This window comes from Podarcis erhardii (genome assembly GCF_964252035.2).
Source record: "Podarcis erhardii genome assembly, chromosome: 15".
Classification (NCBI taxonomy): domain Eukaryota; kingdom Metazoa; phylum Chordata; class Lepidosauria; order Squamata; family Lacertidae; genus Podarcis; species Podarcis erhardii.
The window spans coordinates 13,145,295-13,165,890 of record NC_138505.1 but is presented as its reverse complement, the minus strand read 5'-3'; the positions used below and the strand labels follow the sequence as shown (position 1 = coordinate 13,165,890).

The window sequence follows — 20,596 nt, the reverse complement described above, 5'->3', positions numbered from 1 at the left end:
TTGTTACAAAAAAAGAGAAAGACCACGTTTAATAAATTATGACGCTGGGGCCTCACACTTGGGCCCAATAAATAACAAAGACGAGATCCAAAAAGACACAGCAGGGAAGGGAAGGGGGGAACCTTATAGTCTTGACCACATCAGCTTCCTGTCCAGTGGGTGGATGGGGTGGGGCATTTTAGTTTCACTACAAAACTCTTTAAATGGAAAAAAGGGGGGAGGAACTGTTGCATTCACCAGCCACTCTGGATCTGCACCAGGGGAGGGGTGGGGGGAGCAAAGGGTGCTTTGCTGTTCCTTAGGAACATCAAGCCTTATGCTGCACTGGACCCATTGCTCCATCCAGCTCAGTAGTGTCTACACCAGCTGGCAGCAGCCCTCCAGGGTTTCAGGTAAGGGACAGTCCCAGTCCTGCCTGGAGATGCCAGGGATTGAACCTGGGACCTTCTGCATGCAAGGCTCTAAGCACCGAGCTGCACTGCTCCCTTCCGCAGCTGGGCAAACATCACTTAGCCGCCAAAGCCAGACGGAAGCCTTTCTGTATCTCGGCATTCCAGAAGAGGCGAGAGCGAAGATTTGTCTGCAGCTCAGCCACAAACATCAATCATTCTGACACAGATCCCACTTTCATGTTTAGGTGCTACCACCACCATCACCCCAACCTCAATAGCTGAAGTGAAATTTGGGGGCTGGAGGATTTTAAAACTTTTTTTTTTTTTTTGTGGGGCCAGGGGCATTGATTTGAAAAACATTTCAATGGCAGTTTGGAGCGCTGGTCTGGTCAGATGTGGCCCCTGTTTAATCGCGGGCAGGGGGGGCACATCTATGGCGTCTTGTAATAGGTCCTTGAACCAGTAATTTCTGATCATCAAAGCTGAGGGTTGAACAGGCTACCTTATTGCATCTCCTCGCCTCTTGGCTATTGGGTGTTTTTCCAGCCACCCAGAAAATTACGAGTTCCAAGTGGGTGCCATGCCATCCCGGTTAGGATTCTGGGAGTATTTGAGGATGGGTGGGATGACACTCTGGATGTTGCTGGACTCCAACTCCCATCAGCCCCAATGGTCAGGAATGATGGGAGCTGGAGTCTAGCAACTTCCAGAGAGTGCTACATTGGCGAGAACCTGGGGATGAGAGCAACGTCTTCCACAATGTATTTTTACATCTACAGAAATGATGAGATGTTGATGATTACAAGGGAAATTACCCCATCTCCGAACAAACAAATATTGTGCCACAGCTTTACGGACTGGGATGTTGGGCTTTTCCATTTTGTATGACTGGCGAGTTCACTGGTGGAGAGATGGGGCCCATAGCCTCCATAACGTTTATCCCCCCACTTGCTCCTTGCTGGTGATGGGTTCGAATTCTGTTTGGGAAAAGACTGGGAACGGCTGAAAGACCACTGACATGAAGGGACGCATGTCACACCCTGTCTCCTCTTTGTGCGGTGCGGGAAGAGGAGCCGGAGGTGGGGGGCAGGGACACTTTAAAGCACCTAACATTAACAACCAAAATTTTTGTGTATATATTGCATCGTAAGATAAATTAGCTGGGGGGAGACGACGACACCCACTCCATACCAGCCCCAAGAAACCTAAAATAAAATTTAGGAGAGCTAGAGAGTCCTAGGGGGACTCCCCCCCCCCCAGTTTCAGCATCCCTTCCCCATTGTCAAAAAACCCCGAACCCCTTAATTAATGGAAGACAAGTTCCAGTTACATCATATAACCCTGAGAAGGGGAGGGGAAAGGGGGGAGAAGTGCTTAACAATATGTTTGAGGGAAGGGGCAGGAGGAAAAGGAGGGTCCAGTCCCCGCCCCCATCCCATAATATCATCAGTTCCACAGTATTAACCCTTGTTAAGAGCCACATAACAGGTTGGTGGTCAAAAGAGTCTAAGCAGCAATTACAGTTCAAATAAATAACTAGATGAGAGGGCAGAATTGAGGGCTCTTCTCCCCCCCCCCCACACGCAAACACACATACACCCCAAGCAAAGAAGGGGGGGGGAGATTAATTGTGAATTGCCCCCCCTCCTTCTTTCCACCCACACTCTTATCCAGAAGAGATTCTGTGATCCTGAGCATTAAAATCTGGTGGGAATTCGGGGGGGGGGGAGAGGAGTTTCACACCCGCAATGTTCCCCATGGACACCCCCTCTTCCATTACTGCACACACACACACACACACACACACACGTGTAAATTGCTTAGGATACCCCAGCCCCAAATTAGTCCATCGTGGTGGAAAGCAAGGCAATATCAGCATCTGGATCAAAAAAACTGGGGGGAAGACAAAGAGAACTCCCCCCCCCCAATTTATACACACACACACTCCCCACCCCAATAAATTAAAACCCAGCATGATCACACACACAAACACACACACCACCCATTCCCCACCCCACGAAGGTAAGAAAGTTTTTTTTTCAGAAGTCATTGTAGAAATAACTGTTCCCCGAAATTCCGATGGCGGCAGCAGCAGCAGCAGCAGCGGTACCTAAAGAACGGAGCGCCATCAGTCTTTGGCGTTGTCTGTCGCCTTGTACGCTGAGCGTTTTCAGGTTGGTGGACTTAGAAAGGTATCCAAGCAAAGTTCCCTCAAGTGTGGGGGGGGATGTAATAAAGTAGTTGAGAAGCCCCCCCCCCAATTCCTGCTCACTGCTTCAGCCCTCACTTGCCGTCCATCAGTCCCCTTATTGCATTCCCGCCCCCCCTTCCTCTTCTTCCCAGCCCTGAGATTGACGGAGCTCATCCTGCACCCCCATCTTGTTCACACTTCGGTCTCCACTCCGGCCAGCTTGGGGGTGAGGATCCGGGGCGTGACGCCGGCGTTGAGGTCCACTTCGAACTCCAGCAGTTGCCCCATGAAGTTGAGGTTGGGCGAGATGATGGGCCTTCGGCCTTTGACATACTTGTAGGCGTCGCCCATCGTCATGAGAGTGTGCTTCATCAGGTAGGCGATGACGATGGTGGCCGAGCGGGAGACACCGGCCTGGCAGTGGATGAGGACTCCTTTGCCGCTCTGGTGTGCCTCCTCTGGAGTAAGGGAAGGGGGAAGGGGAGAAACAGCGTCAACGCTAACCTGAGAAAGGGGGTGCACACAAATGCTTCCTGGACTAAATTCCATTTCATACACAGCTCCTTGCCTCTTCGCCTACGGCGAGTTAAGAATAGGCCCCAGGTGAACAGGCAGCAAAGTTTTTTTTAGAAAGGGAAACAGATTGGGAGGAAAATAGAAATGAGGAACATAGGAAGCTGCCCTGTACAGTCAGACCCCTTAATCCATCTAGCTATTGTCTATCCTGGCTGGCTTTGAATCATCAGGGTTTCAAACAAAAGACCATTCCAGAGGGAGATGCCAGGAATTGAACCCGGGACCCGCTGCATGCAAGACGGACGCTCTACCACTGAGCTACACCCTCCCCTTTATTTCGCCGCAGGACTAGACCTCACCAATGAACTCAAAAGCTTCCTCGAAGTATTGGCGCAGGTCCTGGCGGTTGTTGTCGGTGGCAGGGAGGCGCTTGTAGCGCAGGCGCCCGCTGTCGGCGTGGTACAGGGGCAGGTGGGTGGTGACGTTGAGAACGTGCCCCACGTTGAGGCTCAGCATCCGTTCGAGGTCCTGCGCGTCTCGTTCGTTGCCCAGGAACAGGAAGGGCAGAATGGGGCTCAGCTCAGCGTTCTCCAGGTCAGGCGTGAGTGGGGGCCCCAAGTCATCTGGGCCGTCCGCAACATCTGGCCCAATCAGACTGCCTGTGGTCAAAACACAAAGCAAAGGGGTTGAGTCCCTGGAGTGGAAGCATTGTGCAGAAAAAGTGCTTGAGTTTTATTTTTTCCTCCTCCCTCCCAATCTGTTTTCCTTTTGTGTGTGCCCCCTCTCTTTCTTTCTTTCTTTCTTTCTTTCTTTCTTTCTTTCTTTCTTTCTCATTTTCTTTAAGCCTGAGGGCAGGGACTGTTTTACCACTGACATTTGTAAGCTGATCTGGGAGCCTTTTCTGGCAGGATAAAAAGCTTTGTGTAAGCGAGTAAAGAAATGAATTGTAATAATTCAATTTTAATTAGGGCTGCAAAGTTTTAATCGATCAGTAGGTTTGGCTGAGCAGTTAGAAACCAAGGATGTGAGCACAGGCAAAACATTTTGCTCTCATTTCCTTATTTATTTGGAGTGTTGGCATCAAATGATCCTCAAGGAGTCTTGCACTAGACTGCAGTGATAGACAATTGCCTATCTCAGTATTGTCTGCACTGACAGTCAGCACCACTCCAGGATTTTGGGGCGGCGTAGTCTCCCTAACCTTACCTGGAGATGCTGTGGATGAAACCAGGGACTTTCCCCCTGCAAAGCAGCTGCCCTCCCAATGACCTGCCAGTCATGCTGCCAAGGTGGGAGGTTTGGATGGAGGTGTAGGCACAGAGCCCCACTCAGAAAAAGGTGTGTTGGGGACAGGGAGCTGGAAACACAGCAGGGCTGGCGCTCCCTAATTTTGAAGCAAGTGAATGGGGGGGGCACTCTGGATCAGGTGTGGGGGTCCTTTAGCACTCCAGATGTGGTTGAGCTACAGCTTAAATCTTCCCTGGTCGTACGCTATCCTTGCTTGCACTGATGGGATGTGTAGTTCATCAGCATCTGGAGAGCCAAAGGTTCCCCCCCTTTGCCCGCTGCACCTGCTCTAGATGTTTTGCACTACAATTCCCATCACCCCTGACCACTGGCCACCACTGGTGGGCAGGTGGGGCACCAAAGAGCCTCTCCAGCCACCCCCATCCCAGCCAGATGCTGAAGTCCAATGTATAAAATTACCTAAAGGCACAACACGGGAAAAGAGCTCTGTGTGACACCCAAAGCTGGTCAATTTGGTGGCAGAGTAATATTCTAAGTTGTGAGTTTCTGAATCTCTTCTGTGCCCACCTCACAGAAACAACCCCTGAAAAAGGTCGTGTGAGAGCCTCTGCTTAAATGCAGGTTCAACCCCCCAGTGACATCTCTAGATAGGGATGGGAAAGCTCCCTGCCTGAAACCCCAAGAGCTGCTGCCAGTCAGAGCAGGCAGCCCTGAGCTAGATAGGTCAGCGGTCCAATTCCGTATAAGGGAACTCCGTATGCTCCAAATTGGTGCTAACCAAATCACTTGGAGTGGCTTCCCCCCTCCCCTTTGCAGTTTTCTGTGGGAGGAAGGTGGGGGCGAAAAGGGAGGGGACTTGTTCTTCTTCCTGACCTAAAACATCTGCTATGTAAAATGACACCCCACCCTCCATGGTGGGGGCTGGCAGGGGCTGGGGAGAAGGGAGGGGGCAAGTGTGAAAGAAGGTCAAAGAAATGATGTCATGCTACCAGCTGGGTAGAGTTCATTCTGGTTCAATGGGGTTTTGAACAGGTGCTAAAAGTGAGGTGGGGGGGGGGACTGGGTGTGTGTGAAGCCCCCCTTCGCATCTTGCCATCTGCTCATGCAGCTGGGATGAGGTCACCAAAGAGATGGTGGAGTGGTGCAAATCTTAAACCTAACCCAATTGGCATAGGGAAAACATGCATGGAAAGAACTGCCCTGTTGAGTCTTCCTGCTGTATTCATTCTATCAACATAATGTTTTGTGAAAACAAAACAAATTCCTTCCAGTAGCACCTTAAAGACCAACTAAGTCAGTTCTTGGTATGAGCTTTCGTGTGCATGCACACTTCTTCAGATTTCGTGTGCATGCACACGAAAGCTCATACCAAGAACTGACTTAGTTGGTCTTTAAGGTGCTACTGGAAGGAATTTGTTTTGTTTTGACTATGGCAGACCAACACTGCTACCTATCTATAATGTTTTGTGGTTTAATTTCCCATATCTCCCCCAATGAACTCTAGGGAGCATCTATGGTTCTCCTCCAAACTTCCTTTCTCCCTGTGGCTTTCAAGGGGAGTCTACATCCTACATTGGCTCCCAGTTTGTTTCCGAGCACAATTCAAAGTGTTGGTGCTGACCTTTAAAGCCCTAAACGGTCTTGGCCCTGAAGGAGCATCTCCACCCCCATTGTTCTGCCCAGACACTGAGGACCAGCACTGAGGGCCTTCTGGAGGTTCCCTCCCTGCAAGATTGAGGTTACAGGGAACCAGGCAGAGGGCCTTCTCAGTAGTGGCACCCACCCTGTGGAACACCCTCCCATCAGATGTCAAGGAAATAAACAACCATCTGACTTTTAGAAGATATGTGAAGGCAGCCCTGTTCAGGGAAGTTTTTAATGTCTGATGTTTTATTGCTTTTTATATTATTATTATTATTATTATTATTATTATTATTATTATTATCACCATTAATTCTGTTGGGAGCCACCCAGAGTAGCTGGGGAAACCCAGTCAGATGGGTGGCCTATAAATAATAAATTATTATTATTATTATTACCAACTGGGAAACAGGTAGTTCAATGTGGAACAAAATGTAATAAGGAAAAATATCACCTCAGGAAGCCTGAGAAGGACCCGAGGGAAACTCAAGGCTGATGGATAAGCGGCAGCCTTGCAGAAATAATCAACCTCTTGTCTGGAGGCAGGAGTTCTTTAAAGCGGGGAGACACTGTGTTAGCCCAGAACGCATTCCCCTCAGACCAGCAGAAGGCTCAGGGCAACTAGGGAGGTGGTGGCCCCAGGAGAAAGAACTTTTGACACACCAATGCAATTTCTGCTGCCACCACAGCGGTCGGCACCTAGAACCCCCAGCTCACCTCTCCGGCCGACCCCTTCCTGCCCGCCATCTTTGTTGAGCAGATCCAGCACCAGGTGGAGATTCTGGGAGGGCTGCGTTTTGCGGGGCTTGGGGGGGCTGGCGGGGAGAGGCTCCGGACTGGCACGGCCGCCGGGCTCCTTGGCCCAGAGACGCTGCAGCGAGGAGTCCCTTGCGTCACAGCCTCCCCGCGAGGAGATGAAATCTAGCATGGCCATCTTCCCCTGCTGGAGCCGCCTCCGGCCCGCTGCGTCGGCTGCTCCGAAGCGCATGGCGCCCTGAAGCTGGCTCTTGGTGTATTCCATCAGGTTGCGGCAGTCCAGGATGAGCGGGGAGACGTGCTGCTGCTGCTGCTGCTGCTGCACCCGGGACCGTGTCATTTTCTTGGCCAGCTCATCGGGCCAGATGGTGCGGACGCTGTAGTCATCGTCGTCCCCGCAGCTGGGGGCCGGGGACGAGCCCGCCCGGGGGTCATAGGCCACGATGGGGTCGCTGCTGCAGAAGCTACAGGAGGAGCTGCCCGACTTGACCGAGGGGTTGCAAGCCAGGCAGGCCAGGGAGCGCAGGGCCGAGGAGGGGGCGCAGGGCAGGCACCCCAGCTTCTTGACGGACGGCGGGCTGCAGCTGGAGCAGCTGAGGGAGCGCAGGCTGGAGCGGCAGGAGAAGCAGCCCAGGGAGAGCAAGCCGCCCTTGGGTCCGGCGTCCTCGCAGCGCATGAGGCGCCAGCAGCCGCGGCATCCGCATTTGAGGGGGTGCATGGCGGGGCTGGAGAGGCAGGAGGAGCTGGTAGATGTGTCCAGCACCGCCGGTTTGGAGTTCTCCTTGAAGCAGCGCTTCTTGAGCTTCGCCTGGGGCAAGAAGACCTTCAGCTGGGGCCCAGCGAGGCCTTTCGGCTTAGGCTCGGCCTGCTTGAGGTCCAGCTGCAGGGAGACGTTCCTCTCAGGCGACAGGCTCTGCACGCCTCCCACCGTCAGCTTGATGTCAATGGTGTGAGAGTGGTTGGGCTGCAGGACGCCTGGCGTCCCCCGGCGTGCGGCCTCGTCGCAGGGTGCCTTCGCGGGAGCCGGGGCGGCCTGGCCAGGCGCTCTGGAGGCCGCCGGGGGCTGCTTCTCGCCACTGCCTGGGGTGCCCCCGTTGGCAAAGCTGTGGTTGAGGCGCAAGGCCAAAGTTTTGGGTCGCTGCAGCACGCCGATCCGTTCTTCCAGAGGCGAGGGAGGCATTGGGAAAGGTGAACTGCAGGGGGAAAGAGAGAGGGAGGGAGGGAGAGATAATAATATATAACAATAATATTTATTTATTTATACCCTGCCCTTCCCCGTTCAAAAAACCGGGCTCAGAAGAGCATGCGGCAAGTTGGCGCCCATGTTTTCTTTCTTTTGTCAGGGGTGTCTAAGGTTTCATTGAGCTCTGCCACCCCACACGATCCAGATACAGTGGTACCTCAGGTTACAGATGCTTCAGGTTACAGACGCTTCAGGTTACAGACTCCGCTAACCCAGAAATAGTACCTCAGGTTAAGAACTTTGCTTCAGGATGAGAACAGAAATTGGGCTCCGGCAGCGTGGTGGCAGCAGCAGCAGGAGGAGGCCCCATTAGCTAAAGTGGTGCTTCAGGTTAAGAACAGTTTCAGGTTAAGAACGGACCTCCGGAACGAATTAAGTACTTAACCCGAGGTACCACTGTATTACAATGTGGGAATCGCACACTCAAACGCATTATTTCCCCTCAAATAATCCTGGGCATTCTAGTTTACACCTCGGACAGCTATAATTCCCAGAGCTTCTAACAAACTGCAGCTAGGGGCAGATCTACTATGAAACTAATGAAGCTTAAATTTCAGGGCCTCTAATACAAGGGGGGCCCCCAGAAATGACTTTAGTCTGCATTGCTTTTTTAAAAATTGGGTCTAGTAGACCCAATTTGAATCGCACAACTCACAATCATTTTATGACGCATCATGAATGTAAATAACATTTCCCTAATTTTCACACACACCCCGCAAATAACTTGAATTCACACAAGTGACTTTGAGATGTGAAATAGTCTAATAGAGCAATTTTAATCAAAATATGAAATGTAGTGGCTATTTTTTAATTTTAAAAAATTGTGGTGAACTGTTGTGGAACAACCCTTTTAACTAAGATTACCCGGACCTTGTTGTCGGTTGCAAAGGGGACCCCATAGCAGTTCATTCTTCAGGGCCCCAAAAATGTGGGTCTGCCACTGACTGCAGGTCCCAGTGTGCATGTAGCCTTTGAGAGTGGCAGTGGAATCTGTGGCCCTCCAGATCTGACACTGGGTGAAAACTCCCGCCATTGGCCCTGCTGGCTGGTATCCCGGCAACATAGAGAGGACTGCAGGTTCTCCATCCCTGCATTAAACAGGGAAGGCTGCCATGGGTAGCGAAGTCTTCCAGAGAATGCCTTCTAGGAGTTGGCACACCAGTCGTGGAATGCCCTCCCCAGGGGGACTTGCCAGGAATGCCAACCTGACTGGTCTTCCCCACAGCAGGCAAAGGCTACCAAGTTTTTGAGATACAATCATAGAATTATAGGGTTAGAAGGGACCATGAGGGTCATCTAGCCCAACCCCCCTGTAATGCAGGAATATTTTGCCCAACAAGGGGTTTGAACCCATGACCCTGAGATTAAGAGTCTCGCGCTTTGGTGTTCTCCGTGTATTTCTCGCCCCCATCTTTCTCCAGATAATGGGTGAGGCAACTGGCTTTGGGTTACTCAGCACCAAGAAGTAAAGCTCTCTGCACATGCTCAGGGGACGCTTTCCTTTACATTCAAAACCTGAGGAAGCCCATGGATGAGGAACCTGTGGCCCTCCAGATGTTACAACTCCCAGTAGCCATAGCTGGTGGTCTGCAGAGCCACAGGCTCAAATTACATTAATGCATCACCAGAGGCACCCTGAGAAGCCTGGGAGTTTTCCCTCAGGCTCTGATTGGCTGTACTCCAGGTTTCCTGATTGGCTAATGATCTAGAGTGATGTTGATGAACTACAACTCCCATCAGTCCTAGCAAGCATGTGGTCTGACAACATCTGGAGGGTCAAAGGCTCCCCACGCCTGTGGCAGAGACTTTGTGCCCGAAATCTTCACAGCTGCTTCCCTCACCTGTGACATTTTGCTCCTTTGCTCACCCTCCCCAGACAGGTGTCATCATTTTGTCCCGACTTAAGCAGGTAGCCAATCCTCTGGACTAAATCCAGGTATAGTTTGTTGGGGTTTTTGGTCATGTATTTTAGTGTTGTGATAGCTTGCTGCATGCATACATTTGGCACTTAAATAATAATTGACAAATTCTGCCTTGGAGGAGGGAAATGGGATTCTAGTCAGATTTACTGATTTATTTTCATCGTATTCTTATCTAGTGCCAGCTTATCACGGGAAAGGAATAGACCTCTGTTTCCTGAATTGCTAGCAATTGTAACGAGTGCCCCTCTAATTTAAAAGGTTCCAGCGGACATTATTCACACTGAGAGTCAGTGTGGTGTGGTGGTTAGGCTGTCGGATTAGGACTTGAGAGAGACCAGGATTCAGATGGTCATGAAGCCCACTGAGGGACCTTGGGCCAGTCACCGGCTCTCAGCCTACCTCGCAAGGTTGTTGTGGGGATCAGAAGGGGAGAACCATGTACACAGCCTTGAACTTCTTGGCGGAATGGTGGGATATAAATGCAGTAAACGAATAAATTCTTTATGACTGATTATCGTAGGACTAGAGTCTTAAGAAAAAAGAAACCCTCGAAAACTGATAATTCTTAGATTGCTAAATTCTGTGTCTTGTGTGTTGTGCACTTGTCTGGAATTGTGGACTTATGACTTAGCTCTACATGCTACTTGCATGGCCAGCTCTAGCCATCATCCCTGGTATATCTTAATATTCCTTCCTTCCGTCCTTTCATCTTTTCTTTTTACCGTGGGGTACACCCACGCTGTATGTGCTGCTGACGAAATCCTTGCTGCATCTGCCCTCACAAAGCGGTGAAGCTTGCCCACTATTTCATTCCAATTTTACACATGGGAAAACTGAGAGGTAGTCATTAATTGGTGGAAAGTGGGTTTCGATCAATTAATGACCTCCTTCTCCCTCTGTTTATGTTTAAATCCTTTCACTTGGTATATTCACCCTGCTTTTACATGATCATTCATGATAATAATGAACGGCAGGGGGTTGGGCTAGATGACCCTGGGGCCCCTTCTGTCAATTCTACAGTTTGATGTTGATGGTGATTTTACAATCAAGCAGCATCTAATTTCATTTGTGGTTAAAAACTGTGGGTGTGGCGGTAGGAGAATGCCACTAAGAGCCAAGGAACGCTTAACTAAATTCCTTATTCCCCCTCTTCCTTTTAAAAACATCCTCTCTCTGTAGATATAAATTGGGTCAGGTTTAGCAAAAAGGCTTTCTGATGGGAGACAAACATGTTAACTCCCCCACCCTCAGATCTTTCCAGCACTTCATGTGCTGCTGGAACAGGAGGAGGAGATCCTGGATCAGCCTCCTTTCTCTTTCTCGCCCCCCCCCCCAGCTTTCTTGATGCATCTCCCCCCACCCCCCCAATTCCCATTAAAGCCGTGTTATCAAGAAAAATACAGCTCCCTGCCACATTTCCCTGCAGGGACTTGGAAAAAGATTCAAAGGCGCTAGGTTCCGTGCCAAGGAGAGATTAGCCATCCTCTTCCAAAATCGCATCTTCCAACACACACACACACACACACACAGAGAGAGAGAGAGAGAGAGAGAGAGAGAGAGGGAGGGAGGGAGGGAGGGAGGGAGAATAATAATAAGAAAAGCACTCTGCTTTTGGGGGGTTGTGGGCATTGAGGGTGTGAGCACGTGCCCAAGCAACACCCTCCTCTGCAAGCATTTTTCACACTTCTGGGATGGAGGGAGGCAGCCTCTGTTCTGAAGGGCAGAAGCCGCTCAAGGGCTCTGTGTGTGTGGCTTGTGTGTGTGAGCGTTTGATCGAGACACCAAGGACCACAGCAGCCTTGTGATGTTTGCCAGGCTTGCTAAGAAACCCTTTCGCTGCGTGCCGCCTGGGGAACAAGGCGCCTGGGACTGCGGAGGAAGAAACTAAAACAGAGACAAACAAAAATTAAGAACTCTCTCTCTCTCCGGGTTTGTGTGTGGCTGCTGCACAGCAGCCTTCCCCAACCTTTAGCCCTCCAGATGTTGTCAGACCACGACTCCCATCATTCCCAGCCTCTGGCTTTGCAGGCAGGGCTGTTGGGAGTTGTAGTCCAACGGCATCTGGAGGGTGCCAGCTTAGGAAAGGCTGTCTCTGCCCTGATGGCTGTGCTGCACTCCCTCAACCTCCAAACTGTGGAATAACCAACCTCATATAACCAACATGCTTAAGTTTAATTAATGCATGAAAGGGTTAAGACCATAGAGTAAGCTCTCCTGCCAGGCTTAGCTTACCTGCCAGGCTCAGCTTATCCTTGGCTAGCAGGACCAATAGTCAGGGATGATGGGAGTTGTAGTCCAACAACAGCCGGGGGGGGCGAAGTTTGAGAAACACTGCGTGGTTGACACTGTAGTAGCTTATATGCTAATGGATGATTTTGCCAGGTTACCCCCACCTTCTTGAAGCCACACCCCCTCTCCCCAGGCCACACCCCTCAATGGCCCTCCCTCCACACCAGGCATAGGCAAACTCGCCCTCCAGATGTTTTGGGACTACAATTCCCATCATCCCTGACCACTGGTCCTGTTAGCTAAGGATGATGGGAGTTGTAGTCCCAAAACATCTGGAGGGCCAATGCCTGCTCCACACCTTCCTGAAGTGTTTCTGCCTGGCTGGGATTGGTCCCTGAACTCTGATCATGCCTTTTGGTTGCTTGGATGGAGGATGCATGACTGAGTGTAGAAATTTGTACAAAAGTTACCTGTGCATTTGTTGCCCCGCCCACTTTTGCCTCTGGCCCCTCCCACCACTGGCATGCAGCCCCCAGAAACCTTCCTGGCTCTTGGGCTGAATGAATTTTCCCACCTCTGCTTTAGCTGTAGGTGCAGACACTGAACCTGCACACTTCTGTGTGGAAAGCAGAGCGATCTGCCCCGGATCTATGGGTCCCTCCCTCTCCAAATCTCTACCCCCTCCTTCATCCACCACCTGCAAGGGATCCCCAAAGGTCATAGAGTCCAAACCCCTGCGATACAGGACTCACAGCTTAATTTTGTGTGCATGTTTGATTCGTGTAACACGTGCATGCAGAAAACAAAATCCCCTCCCCTTGCAAACACCCCGGGTTTCCTCTGCCTGCTCCTCGCCTCTCCCTCTTCCACATCCCGCAGTCCCAAAGTCCCCTATTTCCTAGTGACCCATATATACCCATCTGCAGCCAAAGCCCCGTGGTTCTGCTCCTATCTTCTGCCACCCCTTTAAAATAAGAATTTTAAAAAACCTAGGAATTATAATCTTGGCTTGCCTGCGTCCCCGCCCACACACTCAGCCAGCACAAAAGTCTCCTTCTCCCGGAGGTTCTTTTTGCAGAACAGCCACACAGCCCAGCGACACTAATCTGGGGCGACAGCGCTGTTATTTCCATCAACCGTGTGCCCGGCAAGCGAGGGGCGATTGCGCGCGACAGCCGAGTGCACACTTGGGGATGCAGAGGGGGAGAAAGCTCCGCCCTCGGTTGCAGAAAAAGGAATTGCATCACCACCACTGCCTTGGATGATTTGGGGGGAGACTGTCCACCAATTGGATATTCTAATCCCCTCTCCCTGACTTATTTATTCATTGCATTTCAACCCCACCTTTCTTCAGAGGAGCTCAAGGTGATGCAGGTGATTCTCCCCCTCCCCATTTTTATTCTCACAACAACCCTGCGAGGTGGGTTAGGGTGAGAGACAGTGACTGCGTACACAGTGTACATTTAAAGCACGCAAAGGATCGTGAGAACTGTAGTTTCTTAACGATGCTGGGAATAGTAGCTCTGCAAGGGGTAAACTACAGTTCCCAGGGTTCTTTTTGGGGAAACCAGGTCCTTTAAATGCACGATGGGTGCATAGCCAGGAAATGACCCACAGCCAGTCAGTGAGCATCATGTCAGAGTGTGGATCAGACACTCTTAACCCTTACAGCACCCTGGCTCTTTTGTTCAGCTGCTGCTAAAAAAAGCTAAACACATTCCGTCTCTATCTAGCTGTTGCAGAGATAATAGGCAAAAATGGGCAGGCAAGATTCTAGTCCATAGGAAGCAAGACAATGAAATAACTTTTTCAGCTGGAGTAGGGCAATCTGTATTTATGCTCTGGCTGGTTTGCAAGGATTATCACAACTCCTCCTTCCTGCAAAATTCCTGGCTAAGGGTTAGCCCTGCCCTGTTCCACTACAGTAGTACCTCGGTATACATACGCTTCAGGTTACAGACGCTTCAGACAGTTTCAGGTTAAGTACGGACCTCCGAAACGAATTAAGTACTTAACCCGAGGTACCACTGTACTTTGTTCTTGCTTCTCCTTATACCCTGATTATCTCTGGCAGATATCTGTAAGACAATCTCCACCGATCTGGCACCAACCAGATGTTGTTGTTTGAAAGCAACACCCGTCAGCCCCAGCCAACGCAGCCAGTAGTCGTAGCTCAGAACATCTGGAAGGGGCACCAGGTTGGTGAAGCCTGCCTTATAACCAGCCAGACTGTTTATCCATGTAGCTCAAGTGTGGGGAACCTTTGGCCTTCCAGATGTTGCTGAACCACAGCTCCCATCAGCCCCTGCCAGCATGGCTGATGGCAAGGGATGATGGGAGTTGTAGTTTAGTGACATACAGAAGTCTCCACACCTGATCTGGACAGTTGCTCTGACAAGCAGAAGCCTTTCCCATCAACTGCTGCCTCACCTTTTTAAACCTCTCTGCTTTTTCCTCTCACTGCTTCCCCATTCCATCCTGGAGCAGCCTGTCATTCTAGACCCCCAACATCTCCCATGAGATCTTGCAGCGGGGAGGGCCTTAGGAAGTATCTCTCCCTTCTCAGCCTCCCCCTACCAAAGTAGCGAGGAATTCTGCTCCACAAATAGCTCGCCCACCCCAATAATGTAATGCTCCCATTAAGAAATTGCCTGAATGCTGATTTCCCCCACCGGAAGCATTTGCACTGTGGTCTCCTTGAGGGCAGGGACCTCTGCCTCTCTCTTTCCTGGGAAACTATGTAAAGTGTGTTTGACATTGATGGGGCTACAGTAATTAATCGTTATAAGAATAAGTAATGCAAGCATCCTCCAAAGAACACTCCTCGCCAGCGAAAACTCCCTCGTGCGAAGTACTGTGTTCTGCACGTGCCTCCGTGCTTCGTGGCACATATACGGTACACTTGCACACTCACTCACTCTGTCTCTCTCTCACCCGCATATACACAGAGGAAGCTGCTTCACAGAGTCAGAACATCGGCCCATCCAGCTCAGTATCACCTACACTGACTGGCAGCAGCTGTCCAGGGTTTCAGCTGTACCTGGAAGTGCCAGGAATTAAACTACGGACCTTTGGCATGAAAGGCAGATGCTCTAACACTGGGACACACACACACAGTGTCATGGTCTGTTTATTAACACGCCACATTTCCTGCAAACACCGTGTGATCAAAGCAGTTTATGCGCACACATACACCAGACAATTTAGCTGCACACAGGCTCTCCATTGCACAATCTAGCCATCCAAGCATGCACCCTCTTTGGTCTGTGAACACCGCCTCCCCCTGGCATTGCTTTCTACACAACCAACACCCATGCTCACTACACACCGGTGGGGATTTCCATCCCTCTGCTCAGCCCTGAAGCTCAGCCTGCTTTGCGTCCAGGGAATTCCAAAGCCCTCCGACACATCACTTCCTTCCCTCCTGCCTGAATCAGATTTGCACACACAGACGGGCGCCCGCCGCTTTGTGGACACACAAAACGGCTGTTTGCATGTGTGTGTGTGTGTGTGTGTACACATCTGCACACTCAGCAGTGTGTGCATCTCCCTTTCCAGCTTGGGCCGGTGTACACTCTCCAAATGCACTAGAAAGAAAGAAAGAAAGAAAGAAAGAAAGAAAGAAAGAAAGAAAGAAAGAAAGAAAGACGAGGTCCCCCCCCCCGCAAACACTCACCCTGACGTGGCTGGTGGTCCCCCTGCAGCGCCTGTTCACTTCCTTTTGGGCTGCCGTTCAGCTCTCTCCTCCACCAAATGAAGTTGTGTGCTGCCTCTAAAAATACCCTCCTGAGCTCATAGCCTGGCAGTGCCCAATGAGGGCATCTGTCTCCTCGGGTTTCACCCCACACCATGAGCTCACCACTTGGCCCTAGATATGCAGTGTCGGGGGCGGGGTGTGTGCGGGGGGGGGGGGGGAGAGACGAGGAGGGGGAGAGGCCTCGAGGGGATTCCACATGTCCCTGGGCCTGAGGGTGCTCCCTGCCGCCTCCCAAAACATGCTGATGGGCGGAACGCAGAGTTCCAATCGGCATTTGCAATGTCTCATCTGGTAACAACAGGAAAGGATGCAAGGCTGGCCGGGATTAATTCATATGAATCACCCAAAGCCTTTGATTCCAATTTTGGCACATTGGGGAACTTCCCCCTGGTTCTTGCAGTGCTCCCATCTGCAGCAAGGGCGCAATATCCTGGTCTACCTTACAAGGCTGTGCTGCAATCGATGTGATGGGCGGTTGCTGTTGTTTTCAACAGCCTGTGTATGTACAGCTACGGGCAAACTTTCCCACAGAACATGGAAAGCCGCCTTATATCTTGTATCAGACTATTTGTCCATTCAGCCCAGTGCAACCCACTCTGACTGGCAGCACCTCTCCAGGATCTAAGGCAGAGAAATATATTTCCCCTTGCCTTCTTTTTATGTGGAGCAGTCTGCCGTGCAAGGCAACTCTCGTCAGCACCACCACAGTCCATGACGAAGACTCATGGGAGTTGTAGTCCAGCAAATATGCAGAGGGCACTGAGATTGCTTCCACGGCCCACTTCCCCACCCCCCACCCCCAAAAAAGTAACAGGTAGCTCTCCCCAACTGCACACAACTCCTTTTTCCTTGCATCATGATTTCTGGAACACACTGATGGATATTTGTCTTCACACCCTCTGCCTCTGGCTTCATTTCATCAGCCTTGTATCCAAAAAGCCAAACGCAGCTACAGCTGGGATCCAGCCTTGGTTTACTTCCCGAAGGGAGCAAAGGCCTTCATGTGCACCCATTCAGAACATCAGCCCCACTCACCCATGGTGAGGGTTGTCCGCACACCTTTCAATATTGGTTGGCAGCATGCATTCACCAGCATTCATATCTTCCCAAGAGTTGGAGACTGGCAGCAAAACACTTAAACTGGCATTCTGTCCAACAGAACACAATGCTCAAGTTTCTTCTGTTAGTGGCTCATTCACACATGCAGATGCATCCTCAGACACTTTTCCTCCTCTGGCATGTGTGAAGTGGGAGTCAACTCACTAGAAGTAACAGCGAAACCTAATCTGCGGCCACGAGAAAACCTTCTTTGCAGCCACAACTGCAGATTTGGCAGCGCGTGACCAAGTTTTGGCTATGCATATCTAAGAAAGTTGAGATTCTTTACAACAGTTTGGACACAAGGGAGTCAGAAAGCGCAAGGGCTGCGGGGGTGGGCACTGCTTTAACACCAGTGGTAGCCAACTTGGTGCCCTCCAGTTGTTGTCAGATCCCAGACCACCGGCTATGCTGGTGGGGCAGGTGGGAGTTGATGGGGCCCATTTAGGTTGCCCCTGGTCTATATCTATATGGGCCTGCAGTGGCTCCTCTGGGGTTTTGAAGAAGATGCCATTTAGGATTGAGACCTTCTGCATGCAAGACAGCTGCTCTAACCATCCCCCTTGTCCTACAAAGTGCCCTGTGGCTCCAGTGCCCTAAATCTACCCCTCCTAGGAGGTAATTCTGAACACAAAGTACGGTACATATTCATGTTGCCAAGAAGGGAGTTAATATGGAATAATTATGCAGGTAGTATTTTTCCAGTTTTCCGCTTGTTATTAGATAATGACAATGAGAAAATTTCTACGTCGTTTTTGAGTATTTGCATACATTCCATTCTAACCTTTGCAAAAACCTTGAGAGGCAGGTCAGTGTTATTTTCCCCATATTGCAGACTGGAGGACTGAGTCTGAGAGAGAAGGGCTTGCTGTCTCATGGCAAAGGAGGTCTGAGGACTTTGCCATGACCCTTTGCCTGCTCAGATTTCTTTTTTTAAAGAGGACATACATTTTAGTTGAAACAACGGGGGGGGGGGGGAGAGGCCTAGTATAGCTCAGTTTGTACAGCATGAGATTCTTAATCTCAGGGTTGTGGGTTTGAGCCCCACATCGGGCAGAAGATTCCTGCATTGCAAGGGGTTAGACTGGACTGCATGAACCTTGTGGTCCCTTCCAATTCTACGATTCTATGAAAAACGGGTATCTCCTGTGCAATACTGTTTGTTCACCTGGTGTTGGTGTATTGCACAGGTGTGTTGCACAGGTGCCACACAGTGGATCCTAAGCACTATGTGATATGCACCTCAGTTCTGTGTGTGCAATTTATACTATATGAATTGGGTGTTTAATTAACCTTTGCATACATCCCGCGTGTCTCTGGGCTCATTGGCCTTCCCACTGATGCATATCTTTCTACATACTTGGGAACACGGGAAACTGACTTATACAAAGTCCTTGCTCCATCTAGCTCAATATTGTGTGCACCAGGCACTCCAAGGTTTCAGATAGTCTCTCCTAGCCACACTTGGAAATGTCATCAAGGAATGAACTGGGGACTTTCTGCCTGCAAAGCAAATGCTCCACCACTGAGCTGCGGCCCTTCCTTAAAAGCCAAGCAGGATTCCAGTCCTCATGGTTCTGAGGAAAAGACCTCATTAAATAGGAGCACAGAAAGTCCGTTTAGCTCAATGTTGTTTTGTACTGGCAGGCAGCAGGTCTCCAGGGTTTCAGGCAGGTTTCAGACCTGGAAACGCCGACCGTACTTGAACCTAGGATTTTCTGCAGGCAAAGCAGATTCTCTAACCGCCTTGTGTTTCGACAAAGGAAAGCACTGTGTCTGCGTGTCTGCCTCTGCATGTGAGCCCGAGCACACGTGCCTCACTTCCACCCGCAGTTTTCACCCGTCTCTATATAAAGCCTGCCGGTGTCCCCATAACCACCATGGCATCACCGGCTTAAAATATCCCCGAATGTCATCCTAGCAGTCAGGAGACGTTAAGGGTACCTGTAAGGGGAGAACTCTGCGTGCACACAGAAACACACACCAGATCCTCTTTTAACCTCTTGTGTTGATGCTTGCAAGGAAAAAAACATTGGTTTTCTCTCTTTGACATCCACCTCCTCCCCCCCCCCCCCGCCCCGCTCAGCAAACACACTTTTCCAGCTCCCGGTGGCATCTCCACCCTCTCTCGGCATCAGCCTGCCAGCCTCTCCCCACCTCCTACGCACCCCCCAAAAGAATGATCTGTCACAACAAACCGAGGCGACAGCCACCACAAACAAACGCCCACTCTTTTTATTGCCACCTTGGGGGGGGGGGGAGGCGGAGGAAACAAGAACTCACCACCCTCTATTTCTCATCTCTTTCCCTGCTTTTTGATCTCTCCCCCCCCCCCCCATCAAGAAACAAACAACACATTTTCTCTTTCTCTCTGTCGCCTTTCATGTTGTCGAAATCTGGGGCGCCCGATCCCTTCAGCAAACGCTGCCCCTCTTTTGTTGCAAAGGTGCGTGCACACCCCCTGCAAACATTGCCTTCAAGGACGGGAAAGGAAGTCTCGTTTGCCACATCGTCCCTCTGTTCTCAATCCCCAATACAGCCATTCCCCCCTCCCTCCATTAACTTAACGCAAGTCGAGATTTCCAGGTGTTTAACCCATCGCAAGACACCCAGCAAGTCCCCTGTTGCAAAAATAAAAAACAAAAACAAAACCTTCCGTTTCCGAAGCAGATCCACTCACCTGCATTACAGTCTAAGCCTGAAATCCATGAGGATGTGTTTTGGAGGTCGTGAAAAGAGGGGGAGGGCGGAGATGCCTTTTTGGTGAGGCTGGGATAGGGGAGAGAAGGTGACGTTTGAAACCCAGCAGGAATCTGGATTTGTTGGTCCTTGACTTCTGACACGTTTGCACCCTCCGGGTTATCCTAGGTCTGCCTTGCTGCTAATCACCCCGCATCCAGCCCTCTTTCCCCCTCAGTCCGCTTTGTCTTGCTTTCCTTCCTGTTGTTATGTTTTTTCCCCTCCTTGGCTCTAGTGCTGGGGACGCTTTTGATGGGAGCAGGAGAGGGAAGCGGGATGGGAGGGGGCAGAAAGAGAGGAGGAAGGGTTGTAGGGTGACATCATCGGCAGCCAATGAGACGCCGGCCCGGCTCTCCCGGCGAAGGTGACGCAGGAAGGCAGCACGTGACTCGGGGAAGCGCTTACATTCATTGTGAAACGGGCTTGATCAGCTTCAGCAACTTCGGCCCCGTAGAAAGGGGGTGGGGGTTGAAAATGGGGAGGGGGGGAGGGACAGGCTGGTTGGTGGGGGGAGGGAAGCTTGGCTGTGGGCCTTCCTATGCGTTTTAAACGTCACCTGACATTATTATTAATTATAATTGATTATCACCATCAGTAGTAATTTATTTGCAATGGTCACAGAAAAAAGAGGGAAATGAAATAATTCTAATAAAAACGACTAAAAACCACAGAAATCCATTGCAAGCTGGCAATAAGGCTACTTTGCCCATCTTGTTTTAAACTTAAACATTAATATAAACAATGCAAATGCCATATGTCCGAACGTATTACTATCATTTAATAGCAATCAGAATTAAATGTGCCTGTTTTGCAAGTGGGGGGGGGGGAATGTAAGCAACTAATTTTCCTCACTTGCCCATCGTT

The 20,596-nt window shown here is 50.6% G+C and overlaps 1 protein-coding gene across 2 annotated transcripts; it reads right to left on the bottom strand.

Annotated features, from left to right (window-relative positions):
* On the bottom strand, positions 1-19,999 carry LOC309330983 (dual specificity protein phosphatase 10-like). 2 transcript variants are annotated; one of them, XM_081842942.1, is made up of 4 exons: positions 19,674-19,999; positions 6,706-7,937; positions 3,459-3,758; positions 1-3,041 (listed from the first exon to the last, which is right to left on the bottom strand). In XM_081842942.1, exons 2-4 carry the CDS (start codon positions 7,922-7,924, stop codon positions 2,776-2,778), a joined length of 1,785 nt encoding a protein of 594 aa, XP_081699068.1. In that variant the 5' UTR covers positions 7,925-7,937; positions 19,674-19,999; the 3' UTR covers positions 1-2,775. The 2 variants fall into 2 exon arrangements, with proteins under 2 accessions (XP_081699068.1, XP_081699069.1); XM_081842943.1 differs by lacking the exon at positions 19,674-19,999 and adding an exon at positions 15,815-15,945.
* Positions 20,000-20,596: the final 597 nt, after the last annotated feature.

What these genes read in the sequence shown, in the direction of transcription:
- LOC309330983 (XM_081842942.1), bottom strand. Translation starts at nt 7,924, where the DNA reads ATGCCTCCCTCGCCTCTGGAAGAACGGATCGGCGTGCTGCAGCGACCC. An exon ending in GGAAGGGGTCGGCCGGAGAG is followed by an intron (nt 3,759 to 6,705) that starts GTGAGCTGGGGG and finishes TTTTGACCACAG; the next exon opens with GCAGTCTGATTGGGCCAGAT. An exon ending in GGAAGCTTTTGAGTTCATTG is followed by an intron (nt 3,042 to 3,458) that starts GTGAGGTCTAGT and finishes CCCTTACTCCAG; the next exon opens with AGGAGGCACACCAGAGCGGC.